The sequence below is a fragment of the Procambarus clarkii genome, chromosome 41 (assembly GCF_040958095.1).
Source record: "Procambarus clarkii isolate CNS0578487 chromosome 41, FALCON_Pclarkii_2.0, whole genome shotgun sequence".
Classification (NCBI taxonomy): Eukaryota; Metazoa; Arthropoda; class Malacostraca; order Decapoda; family Cambaridae; genus Procambarus; species Procambarus clarkii.
Window position 1 is genome coordinate 26545130 of NC_091190.1, and position 13740 is coordinate 26558869.

The window sequence follows — 13740 nt, forward strand, 5'->3', positions numbered from 1 at the left end:
TCTTTGTAACCAAAAATTATCAGGGACTTACTCCGATCAACTGTGTTTTGCATCAACTTCGGGTTAGATGCCAATTCCTTTCTCACTTCCAGCCTAATGTTTGTTTTATCTTGGTTGCTGCAGTGTTTGACTTCCTTTACTGCTGCTTCAATTTTTTTCTTCTCCTTGGCCACTTGTGCATAAGTGAGTTGCATTTCCTTCTTGCACTGTTCTATTCCCTGTGTAACTTCCTCCATCTGTACTGACAAAAGCTGTTTCTCCTGTTGAATTTCCTTACCTAACCTATTGTAGTCATTTATTTTTAAATTTGCTTTTACTTCTTCCAAAGCTATTGTTAAGAGTTTATTTTCCTCTTCCATGGCTTTGCAATGTGTTTCCAATTGATTCTTGTCCTTGCACAAGTCTTTCACTAAACCCTCAAGACATAAAACTTTTCTACACAAATGGTCATTACTTTCATTCAATTTACTGATTATTTCTACATGAGAGCTCACTATAGTATCTAATTTTGCCAACTTGTTGTGTAGACTGCTTATATCAATGCTTTCTTCATTGAATCCCCCAAAATCAAGCTCAAATCAAGCTCAAAATCAAGTTTTGTTTTTCCTCTTGCCAGCAGCCATCTTGAATGTTTTTGTCTGTTCTGGAAACACTAGGGCAACTTTTTCTTATCCAATTTTTTCACTTCACTTAGCACATTCCAGTTATCTCACTTATTTTTTAATAGCAATATACCTTTATGTTCCCTGGGACACCTCTCGCTATCATCAACCTGTACTACAATACTTAGGATTGTTGAAATATGCTGGAGCTCCTCTGATACAGGTATTGACACTAGGGGTGTCACCTTTTCAACCAACCAACCAACGAACCAGTGTTGAATGTAGTGAAATGCCATTTTGTGAGTGAGCCCCGGAGGTTCCCTGGCACCCTCCCTCCGGTCGGTGGTTTCATTTTGATTTGGATGCTCAGCCTCCGAACTGGGGGTTAGAGCAGCCAATGTTGGGGATCCGGGGCTCCCCCTCTTCCTCCCAGGGGATGGGGTAGAGGGCTGCATGGATGAGTGTCGCTGTGGTGGTGATGTGATGTTTGTTTGTTTCCTTGAGAGTTGGGGGAGTTCTGCCTCTCTGGTTTTCGGTTGCAATTTACTTACCAAGTGGGGTTTGTTTTGTTATGCCTACCTTTCTGGGTGCCTGACCCTGGTCGATGGCAGACAAGGAATAGCCCCAACCACAGGGGAATTTCCAGGGGCCATTGCTTCCTTGCCTCTCTGAGGGGAGACAGGTTCTGGCTCGTTGTCCCCGGTAGGCTGAACTCCATTGGCTAATGCCCTAGACTAATATATTGCATATCAGTCCGATAGCTCCAGGGAGCCTCCGGGTCTCACCCAGAAATTGGCATTTCAATACATTCAATGCTGGTTTTTTGCATCGGGAAGTACCAGAGCCTTCATGATATTAAACAAAATGTATTAGATTTAGAACATATTTTCTTGGAGGACTCCTTGTTACTAGCTACCTAGATAGCTCCACCCAATTCAATCCATGCCAGGCCCTTGTGAGTCAGTCTAAGCCTACTGGGATTAGAGGGCAAAACCTGACCCCTTCAGAGTTGCAAGGGGCAGGGGATACTTGATCACCCTAACCAAAAACAGCCCACCAGAAAAGTAGGTAAACCAAAACATACAAATAGAAAGGTAAACAAAGCATAGAAAGAGAAAATGAAACCTCAAGCTGAATGAACCATATAGCAATTCACTCGTTAATTAAGCCTTCATGCTCCTAGTTTGTCTATCCTTCAGTCATTTAGCAAGTAAGACAAAAAGGGAAGCCCCTGAAAAGGGAAAGGATAGGTATTTTATTATTTTTAATGATGTTCTGCGAGGGCTCCTAGGGCTCATAAGTGTCTCCTTATTGCTGTGTCACCATCTTCTTGAGGTTATCTTGAGATGATTTCGGGGTTTAGCGTCCCACCAACCGGTCCTCGACCAGGCCTCCTTTTTGTTACACTTCCCCAGGAAGCAGCCTGTAGCAGCTATCTAACTCCCAGGTACCTATTTACTGCTAGGTAACAGGGGCATAAGGTAAAAGAAACTCAGGACTACAAATCCAAAGCGCTGGCCACTCAGCTGTCAGGCCCCACCATGGAGCGAATTGAGAAAAGGTACTGCTGAAGGTTTACTATAATAGGAATTGGCAAGGATGGAACCCTTTAAAATCGATACCCTTCCCACCCGATAAGTTCAAACATCCAGTAGGGAAAAATATCCACCGCCCTGAAAAGGAGCTGGAAAAAAGAGAAGGGATAGACACCATGGAAAGGAACCAAACTGAAACTAAACATGGGAGAAAAGAGCTTGCCAGAAAACCAAGCGAGCTGCCAAATCCCGGACACAGCTGGCACCCTGACTGGAGGAAGGAAAAGCAAAAACCTTTATGGAGCTCAGAACCAAAGAGGTTGAGAGGCAAGAGCTGAGCAACCAATGGGAACCAGGAGGTGCTAACACCCACCAGAGGAGCAATCAGGCATCCAGGAGTGGTCAGGGAACCAAAGCAAATCAGGGTGAGGCATGGGATTTAAAACCCAGCAGTGAACTTCCCCCCCCCCCCTCCCCCCTCCCTCCCCCCTCCAAAAAAAAAAAACAGTAAAGGGACGAATCCAGGAAACTTGACAGCACCCAGAAACACACACAGGGAGAAATAACTGAGGAGCCAAACAATCACAGAGGGCACTAAAACACCTCCATGAGGTGTTTCATGGAGGGAGCCAGTCGGCCAAGCAGACAGCACGCTGGACTTGTCGTCCTGGGTTCGATCCCAGGCGCGGGCGAGAAACAATGGGCAGAGTTTCTTTCACCCTATGCCCCTGTTACCTAACAGTAAAATAGGTACCTGGGTGTTAGTCAGCTGTCACGGGCTGCTTCCTGGGGGTGGAGGCCTGGTCGAAGACCGGGCCGCGGGGACACTAAAAAGCCACGAAATCATCTCAAGATAACCTCAAGATGAGAGCAGGAATAGCTGTGTGTATAAAAAAAAAAGGATTTGGATGCTCTGTATGACAGTCTTAAATGAAATAAAATTCTACACAGAAGGGTTAACATAAGGAACAAGGAAAAGATGTTGCTGTACCACGTCTTGAGAGAAACCTAAAAAAGAAAGATAAAACATTCAGTATGTGAAGCAACGCCTCCACAAAAAGCACGAAAGTCCAAGCAGGGAAAATGGCACCCAAGAACCCACACCGGGCTCCTTCCTGATCCCAAGAGTCCAAAAGATCATTGACTTTGGGGCAGTGTGATAGTCCACATCAGATTATGGAGACAGAAAAGTCTTTCCCAAGGCAAGGAAATAGCCTCAAACTTCATTACCCAAAGAAATAGAAGGCAGTGGAACCTCAAAGGAAAACAACAGCTCAACTACCTCCCCTGGCATACGTGGAAGGGGTAGTTTCTGGGAAAAACTAAACAAACTCCCAAGAACACGTGAACAAAATGGGAAGCTGGCATTTTTTGCCAGGCTGGCACATTTTCTCAACCTGGAATCAAAATACCACAAAATGGGTGAGCTGAAGTTCCCACGTTGACTGAACACAACAAAACTGATGCTTAGTAGACACCTGATAAGTCATAATCCCAGTAAATAGAAGCAGACAAGGATTTGTTCCAGCAATGAACACCAACGCTACCAAATAAACACAGCCGTTTCGATTCTGGTTTTGTCTTTTCCTGGTTGTTTCTTGACTGGCATCTTACGTCTATTAATGTTGTCTCATCATTTGATCTTGGCACCACATTTGTATGTCTTTGGCATCGTTGCTATTTCTGCGCCGTTCTGCACATTATCTTGTCGGATTTCCACCTCCAGCCTCCTTGTTCTCCACCTCAGCCATTTTGACTTTTGGATAAATTTTGAATTTTATTTCGTCGCCTCTGTTCTTGGTCGCTCCTTTTGTCTGTACAGTATTTCCTTTTTCAAAGCTTTGTTTGCGATAGTTCGTGCCTCAGGTTGAGTAATTTCATACTCCAAAAGTGTTGAGTTCTGTTTCTTTGGCTCTGGTGGGAGGTTTCTTCATTGTCAGCCTTCTACTTTTCTGCCAAATAATTAGATGGCTGGTTTCCAGAGGGGTCCCTTATTTATTAATTCATGTTTTGTTCACCCAGGGGCTGTTCATCGCTACCTGTAATTACCTAAGTGTAGTTACAGGAGAAGAGCTACGCTTGTGGTGTTCCGTCTTTCCAGTACTCTTTGTTGTGTAACACTTTGAAACTACAGTACAGTGCTGATAGTTTTGGCTTCCACCACCACCTTACTTAGCTTGTTCCAACCGTCTACCACTCTGCAAAAGAAAACTTTCTAATATTTTTTCGACACCTTTGTTTCCTTGGCTTGAATCTGTGTCTTCATGTTCGTGAAGTTGCTTGTTTCAGGCATTGCCTATCCCCTAAGAACTTATTTAGCCACTAGGTGAACACAGGCATCATGTGGAAGAAAACGTGCTCAGCAATTTCTGTTCTACCTGGGAATTGAACCTGCATCACTTGATTGTTAGTGGAGGATGTAGGCCATTGAGCTACAGCCTGCATAATAATAATAATAATGTTTTAGGTGATGATGCATCATGATGTTAAGATAAACACCTCTCACCTTCTGTGGTGGGCACGGGGAAGACTTTAGCAGTAGTACATGTCGCCAGCATCAACAGTAGGAGCACACACGTCTCACAAGTTGAGGGTAATCTAGCATGCTTCATTATGCTGTGCTTTAATGTAATTTGATCACGTGCTGTCGTACACTTCACCCGGGTCAAATCTGTCAATGAAAGGTACATCATTCATTTAATTTTAGTTATCATAGTACTGTAATTATTTTCTTTACAGAATGATGTATCAAAACAGTACAGCAGAATATTACTATTATTATTACAGACACTACTAGTATTATGCAACTTAAAACTCAGATTAAGGATTCATTTTATAAGCAGGCGATGAGTCACAATAACGTGGCTAAAGTATCGACTTGAGAATGGTCCAGGACGGACCGAAACGTCGTCGTCCCTTCACCGTCTAGTGTGTGGTCTGGTTTTCATTTTATAATGAAGTGCAGACTCCAAAATCGTGTTCCAAATTTGGAATGAATTCTGGTTTTGAGCATACAGTAGGGTGCCTCAAAACATTTGAATCATAATTTCAGAATCTACGCAGCTTTGTGTTAACTGTGAACTTCCAGGAGGGTAACAATGGAAACATGGAAGTGGAATTGAGTTGTGTGAAGAGTAGGGATGGGGGCGTGTGAAGAGCAGGGATGGGGACGTGTGGAGAGCAGGGATGGGGATGTGTGAAGAGCAGGGATGGGGGCGTGTGAAGAGCAGGGATGGGGACGTGTGGAGAGCAGGGATGGGGATGTGTGAAGAGCAGGGATGGGGGCGTGTGGAGAGTAGGGATGGGGGCGTGTGGAGAGCAGGGATGGGGGCGTGAGAAGAGCAGGGATGGGGGCGTGTGGAGAGTAGGGATGGGGGCGTGTGGAGAGTAGGGATGGGGGCGTGTGGAGAGTAGGGATGGGGGCGTGTGGAGAGTAGGGATGGGGGCGTGTGGAGAGTAGGGATGGGGGCGTGTGGAGAGTAGGGATGGGGGCGTGTGGAGAGTAGGGATGGGGGCGTGTGGAGAGTGGGGATGGGGGCGTGTGAAGAGCAGGGATGGGGGCGTGTGAAGAGCAGGGATGGGGACGTGTGGAGAGCAGGGATGGGGATGTGTGAAGAGCAGGGATGGGGGCGTGTGAAGAGCAGGGATGGGGACGTGTGGAGAGCAGGGATGGGGATGTGTGAAGAGCAGGGATGGGGGCGTGTGGAGAGTAGGGATGGGGGCGTGTGAAGAGCAGGGATGGGGACGTGTGAAGAGCAGGGATGGGGACGTGTGAAGAGTAGGGATGGGGGCGTGTGGAGAGTAGGGATGGGGACGTGTGAAGAGCAGGGATGGGGACGTGTGAAGAGCAGGGATGGGGGCGTGTGAAGAGTAGGGATGGGGGCGTGTGGAGAGTAGGGATGGGGGCGTGTGGAGAGTAGGGATGGGGGCGTGTGAAGAGCAGGGATGGGGACGTGTGAAGAGCAGGGATGGGGACGTGTGAAGAGTAGGGATGGGGGCGTGTGGAGAGCAGGGATGGGGACGTGTGGAGAGTAGGGATGGGGACGTATGGAGAGCAGGGATGGGGACGTGTGGAGAGCAGGGATGGGGACGTGTGAAGAGCAGGGATGGGGGCGTGTGAAGAGTAGGGATGGGGGCGTGTGAAGAGCAGGGATGGGGACGTGTGGAGAGTAGGGATGGGGACGTGTGGAGAGTAGGGATGGGGGCGTGTGGAGAGTAGGGATGGGGGCGTGTTGAGAGCAGGGATGTGGGCGTGTGAAGAGCAGGGATGGGGACGTGTGAAGAGCAGGGATGGGGACGTGTGGAGAGTAGGGATGGGGGCGTGTGGAGAGTAGGGATGGGGGCGTGTGAAGAGCAGGGATGGGGACGTGTGAAGAGCAGGGATGGGGGCGTGTGAAGAGTAGGGATGGGGGCGTGTGAAGAGCAGGGATGGGGACGTGTGAAGAGCAGGGATGGGGACGTGTGGAGAGTAGGGATGGGGGCGTGTGGAGAGTAGGGATGGGGGCGTGTGAAGAGCAGGGATGGGGACGTGTGAAGAGCAGGGATGGGGGCGTGTGAAGTGTAGGGATGGGGGCGTGTGGAGAGCAGGGATGGGGACGTGTGGAGAGCAGGGATGGGTACATTGGGGGGGAGGGGGTCAATTTTTGTGTAAGAAGGGAGGTTTGTGTAGGGTAAGAAGGGAGGTTTGTGTAGGGTAAGAAGGGAGGTTTGTGGAGGGTAAGAAGGGAGGTTTGTGTGGGGTAAGAAGGGAGGTTCGTGGAGGGTAAGAAGGGTGGTTTGTGTAGGGTAAGAAGGGAGGTTTGTGGAGGGTAAGAAGGGAGGTTTGTGGAGGGTAAGAAGGGAGGTTTGTGTAGGGTAAGAAGGGTGGTTCGTGTAGGGTAAGAAGTGAGGTTTGTGTAGGGTAAGAAGGGAGGTTTGTGTGGGGTAAGAAGGGAGGTTCGTGGAGGGTAAGAAGGGTGGTTTGTGTAGGGTAAGAAAGGAGTGTTGTGTAGGGTAAGAAAGGAGTGTTGTGTAGGGTAATAGGGAAGTTTTTGTAGGTATGAAGGAAAGTTCTTCTGCTCAACAGAGCAGAAGAAGCTGTTAAACACACAGGGCAAAGTCTTACTGAAGCGACCATACAAGTCATAAATACTCATACTCCGCCCAAGTAAAACAGCAACAAGCAACACTTAGTGGGCCAGCCAGAGGCTTAGGGCCCGCGCAGGAATATCCCTGCAAAAAAAAAAAAAAAAATGTTCCAGTAATAGTGTTTATGTAAACTGAGAAGTGAACCTTTGTCCTGAACAAAGATTATTCTCAAGTTATAGCTTTATTGTAATTATAAGTCATGGGCTTAAAATACAAGAAGTGTATGCCAAAAACGTTTTCTTTCAAGAATTTGGTTTTCTGTAAATGGAGTTCCCAGGTACTCTGAACTTGCTTTTAAATTCCATATCTCACGTTTTCATCAATAATTCGTCATATTAACATAACCAAACTTAATGAAATCTAACCTAATCAAATCTTAACCTAAAGTAACCTTAAGCCAACCTAACCATGGATAGAGAGTAGATAATAGCATGAGTTATGTAGTCATTCTCGATCCATTCCCGTTGGTGTGTTTCCTGCCTTCGGACAGGACGATAGTAGATGGGCCCGAGGGCCACTGAGATTACACCCACTCTTGGAGCTGACTGGAGCTAAACCTCAAGTATCAAGATGGTGGGTTCATCTCATTTTTTTCTTGCAGTGTATCTGTTATAATTTTATGAATTCTGCTAGAATTTACCTACTTAAAATTATCTGTTAGATTAAGGACCTGCCCGAAACGCTGCGCGTACTAGTGGCTTTACAAGATTGTAAATTCTATGCTATGTATTCTCACAAACCCAATGTACCTTCTTGTATATAAATAAATAAATAAATAAATAGTTTGGGGAATGTTAACCCACAATCGGTGACAATTTGCCTCAAAAATCCAGCAAATTGTGCATCAGCATATAGCTTCGTTAGCACCAATTATGGTATAATGGACTGCTCACTTGTGTTAAGGTTTTCATGATACTTTTCTGACCCAGCTGGGCATATTTACATAGTTGTTCTCGTCTCCACTGTAAATGGAAGATGATTATCATGTCATTGGAGTTGTTAGAAAAAACTTTTAAGAAGCTATTGCCGGGAATCCAAGCTATGTCTGTTTAAGACAAAGGCCCAGAAGCTGAATCCTTATATATATTTTGTGATCTCGCTTGGTCAAACTAGAAAACCATGCTAAATTTAATGGAACCATTGTGTGTGTGTATAATATATATATATATATATATATATATATATATATATATATATATATATATATATATATATATATATATATATATATATATATATATATATATATATAGTTATATATATATATATATATATAGTTATATATATATATATATATATAGTTATATATATATAACTATTATTATGTATTATCAACATTTTTTCACCTTACTATACATGGTATTGTGGATATGTGGGCCGCTGGAAGCAAGAGCCTGACTGATCAAGTTCACCGTATGCATGTGGTATTCCAGTAGTTGAGGACAAAGGCCTATTTGGATTTTCTAGATCACCCTAGGCAAACTGCTGTAGTGACGTTGCCCAAGATTCAACCCACAACAGCTACCTACCTTGTGTAGCTTCTGAGGATCAATGGCCCCACGGCCCGGTCTTCGACTAGGCCTGGTTGCTGGACTGGTCAACCAGGCTGTTGGACGCAGCTGCTCGCAGCCTGACGTATGAGTCACAGCCTGGTTGATCAGGTATTCTTTGGAGATGTTTGTCAAGTTCTCTCTTGAACACTGTGAGGGGTCGGCCAGTTATGCCCCTTATGTGTAGTGGAAGCGTGTTGAACAGTCTCGGGCCTCTGATGTTGATAGTTCTCTCTCAGAGTACCTGTTGCACCTCTGCTCTTCAGCGGGGGTATTCTGCACATCGTGCCATGCCTTCTGGTCTCATGTGATGTTATTTCAGTTATTGTTAGCTTCCCAACTCTAAGGTACATTTTTTATTTATTTATATATATACAAGTGTTTTTACATTCTTGTAGAACCACTAGCGCACACAGCATTTCGGAGAAGTCCTTAATCCTAATTTTTCCTGGAATACGACCCGCCAAATTGTTGAACAACCAGGTACCCATTCACTGCTGGACGAACAGAGGCTACAGTTAAGGATTGGCACCCGGTCAATCCTCCCCGGCCAGGATACGAACCCAGGCCAAATCGCCCGTGAAGCGCCGGGCGAGTGTCTTACCACTGTGATAGGGACCGTCTCCGTGGACATATTTACTGCTAGGTGAACATACACACAAGGTAAAAGTAAACGTGCCCAACCATCTCTGTCCCGCCCAAGGGTCGAACCCGGGATACAGGTGAGCCGAGTACAGTATTAATAATAATACCAAGCCGAATATTCCAATTTAATATATTGTGGAAGCCACCTCCATCCACAACTTTCAGGCCAGATGCGAATGTGAGAATAGTTCAATTAAATGCAACAGGTACAAGAAGGGTAGACAACGGGTCATAAACACGTAGAGGTCACTTGCCCGTAGTCAGTGAGAGGCAAGTACCCCACACCACCGCCAGAAGAGGCTCTGACTCATAACACTTATTCCATTCTTAAAACAGTCACTTGATGACGTTTGTGTTGCTCTTGGTGTGACAAAAAGTGCTAACGGTCGCTGGTGGAATGTGTCTACCAGTGACATTTGCTGACAGGCGGCTGGTGACGGCAGGTGGTGGGAGGGGCAGGCCGAGCACACCTCCTAATAGGCACACTCCACATGGCAAGTGTACACTGTTTAGCAAGTGTTCCAGGTTTGAATTCCTAGCGGGGCTGGGGACAGAAATGGTTGGGCGCATTTCCTATCCCCTAATGCACCTGTTCACCTAGCAGTGAGTAGGTACTCAGCTTGTTAGTCAGCTTGTTATGGGGGTTGCATCCTGGGCGGGGTCAGCGTCTCTCTTACAACGGGAAGGAACCCGGGATGTAATGGTTGTGACATAACTTCTCTGACCGCTGCACTACTTCAGTCTTGTGACCACCAGAAACTCATAGATTGCTTCCACTACGGTCTAAAATCTGAACATTGAACATTGTGACGTCATAGTGACATCAGGCTTCGTGCACACAATACATAAAACCCACACTTCTATCTCTATTTCTATTGGCTGGGGTTTGTTTACAGTGACGATGACGTAGAGAACACACTGTCCTCAGGCGGGAGACCGGACACACCCTCAGCTGTCGTGGTGTTCCTCGCGTACTTGTCTGCACATTGTGGTGCTCTTAATCTTTTGTAGTTGAGGGAAATACACAATTGTCAAGGCAAGGAAAATATTCAGACAAATGTGGAAGAATTTATCAACGCTTTTGCTGACTGACAGTCACCCCTCCTCCCCCCTGGGTAAGGCACTACACCCCTCCCCTCTCTCAAGCCACACGGACCTTGCCGTCGTGGCGTCATTGCACAAGGACTACTGCCGCTTTGTAATAATTGTAAATAATAACAGACGCAGGCTGGGTAAGTGTACTGTAGGCAAAAACAGAAGACTGCCATACAGGCCTAGGCAGGCATAATTACCAAATTGGCATATAGTTGACCAGAGGCGTACATGACTACAAGAATGCATTCACAACTACAGGAAGGCTTACACGACTACAGGAAGGCTTACACGACTACAGGAAGGCTTACACGACTACAGGAAGGCTTACACGACTACAGGAAGGCTTACACGACTACAGGAAGGCTTACACGACTACAGGAAGGCTTACACGACTACAGGAAGGCTTACACGACTACAGGAAGGCTTACACGACTACAGGAAGGCTTACACGACTACAGGAAGGCTTACACGACTACAGGAAGGCTTACACGACTACAGGAAGGCTTACACGACTACAGGAAGGCTTACACGACTACAGGAAGGCTTACACGACTACAGGAAGGCTTACACGACTACAGGAAGGCTTACACGACTACAGGAAGGCTTACACGACTACAGGAAGGCTTACACGACTACAGGAAGGCTTACACGACTACAGGAAGGCATAGGAATTTTCTCAGATATAAATTAATATTATAATAGCATATTGTGCTTATATAGGCATAGGTTAGGTAGGTGTTTAGGTTCTGTTGGCGAGTATTTGTATTTGTTGTATGTGTGTGAAGCATTTACAGCGTTGTGGTTCGAACAAAGGTCGTCAGTGAAGCACTTGTTCCAGAAATGTTTGAACGTCAACAGTCGCGAGTCGTGTGTAAACCGTTTTTCATTCATAAACAGCGGGTTTGGCGGGTGCATGGAATGAACTTTGAGTCTTTCTTTAGAGGACGGGCTGCACTGAGAACACTTGGTAGTCGAGACAAAAAAAAACACGGCCGCGCTTAAACTCATAGCCAAATGGGCAAAAACGCAAGTCTTCCAGTGCCCTGCGGAGATTCAGGAGCCAGCCACTCACCACACCCTGAGGGCACACCAGTAGTTGCCCGCAGAGACCCGCCAACTCCCAGCACCTCTCGGCCAGGCCGGCGCCACACACTCCCCGTCCGGAGAACCAGCCAGAAAACGTATAAAACCTATTAACTTGCCAGTAAACTCAGAGGATAAGTGCTGTGGCCTGGTGGCGTGCAGGAGAGTCCGGCGGTTGTCAAGGTTCAACCTACCACGGCTACCACGGGTGCAGTGGTAACCGTGACTGGTTTGTGTAAGTTTCCATCTGTCAGTTTCTGTGCCAAGCATTACCTTTCTCCCACCTTTTGTAACCTCTTTCTTCTGGGTCTAAAAAAATTATCTGACTTTCCTCCAAAGCCATTTTCATGTTTGCCACTCTTTCTGTAGCGCTCCGTGGCTTTCTCGTGATATTCTGGACATTATAGGTCATAGCATTTTCTTTCTTCGAGTGAAGTTTTGCACATGTGAGGATAGGAGTACCTGCATGTTGATCCAAAGTCACATTTTACTTGCCTAAGTAGCTTTAGGCATTTTCTGAGATTACGATAACTACATTGTAATCCCTTTCCATTTCCAGGATATCTGTAACTGACCTTGGCATAGTATTTACAAACGCTCTGTTTCTCAACCTTTAAAGTTTGTTGTAGTGTGTGTGTGTGTACTCACCTAGTTGTGTCTGCAGGATCGAGCATTGACTCTTGGATCCCGCCTTTCGAGCATCGGTTTTTTACAGCAATGACTCCTGTCCCATTTCCCTATCATACCTGGTTTTAAAATTATGAATAGTATTTGCTTCCACAACCTGTTCCTGAAGTGCATTCCATTTTCCCACTACTCTCACGCTAAAAGAAAACTTCCTAACATCTCTGTGACTCATCTGAGTTTCAAGCTTCCATCCATGTCCCCTCGTTCTGTTACTATTCCGTGTGAACATTTCGTCTATGTCCACTCTGTCAATCCCTCTGAGTATTTTATACGTTCCTATCATGTCCCCCCTCTCCCTTCTTTCTAGTGTCGTAAGGCACAGTTCCCTCAGGCGCTCCTCATACCCCATCCCTCGTAGCTCTGGGACGAGTCTCGTTGCAAACCTCTGAACCATTTCCAGTTTCATTATATGCTTCTTCAGATGGGGACTTCATGATGAGGCGGCATACTCTAAGACTGGCCTCACGTAGGCAGTATAAAGTGCCCTAAATGCCTCCTTACTTAGGTTTCTGAATGATGTTCTAACTTTTGCCAGTGTAGAGTACGCTGCTGTCGTTATCCTATTTATATGTGCCTCAGGAGATAGATTAGGTGTTACGTCCACACTCAGGTCTGTTTTGCGCGTCGTCACAGGTAGGCTGTTCCCCTTCATTGTGTACTGTCCCTTTGGTCTCCTATCTCCTAGTCCCATTTCCATAACTTTACATTTGTTCGTGTTGAATTCCAGTAGCCATTTCTCTGACCATCTCTGCAACCTGTTCAGGTCCTCTTGGAGGATCCTGCAATTCTCATCTGTCACAACTCTTCTCATCAACTTTGCGTCATCCGCAAACATAGACATGTAGGACTCTACACCTGTAAACATGTCGTTAACATGTACAAGAAATAGAATTGGTCCCAGCACCGATCCTTGAGGTACTCCACTTGTTACTGTTCGCCAGTCCGACTTCTTGCCCTTTACCGTAACTCTTTGGCTCCTTCCTGTTAGGTAGTTCCTTATCCATGCTTGGACCTTTCCCCCCACCCCCGCCTGCCTCTCGAGCTTGAACAGCAGTCTCATGTGCAGTACTGTATCAAAGGCTTTTTGGCAGTCCAGAAATATGCAGTCTGCCCAACCATCTCTGTCCTGTCTTATCCTCGTTATTTTATCATAGAATTCCAGAAGGTTTGTTAGGCACGATTTCCCTGTCCAGAACCCATGTTGATGTTTGTTCACAAACCTAATGTTCTCCAGGTGTGCAACTAGTCGTAGCCTAATTATTCTTTCCAGTATTTTACAGGGGATGCTTGTCAGTGATACAGGTCTATAGTTAAGTGCCTCCTCCCTATCACCTTTCTTGAAGATCGGCACGACATTTGCCTTCTTCCAGCAACTGGGCAATTCTCCCGACATAAGTGACTCATTAAAGATCATTG

The 13740-nt window shown here is 46.0% G+C and overlaps 2 protein-coding genes across 3 annotated transcripts in view; one reads left to right on the forward strand and one right to left on the reverse strand.

Annotated features, from left to right (window-relative positions):
* LOC123760986 (DNA-binding protein SMUBP-2) overlaps positions 1-13740 on the forward strand; it is a 357511-nt gene that overhangs the window by 141160 nt on the left and 202611 nt on the right. The window lies entirely within an intron of this gene.
* LOC123760987 (alkaline phosphatase) overlaps positions 1-13740 on the reverse strand; it is a 91710-nt gene that overhangs the window by 46591 nt on the left and 31379 nt on the right. Inside the window, exon 2 of the mRNA XM_045746795.2 lies at positions 4644-4808. Within this exon, the coding sequence (XP_045602751.2) occupies positions 4644-4749 (106 nt within the window). The 5' untranslated portion in view covers positions 4750-4808. The remainder of the gene's footprint in view (positions 1-4643; positions 4809-13740) is intronic.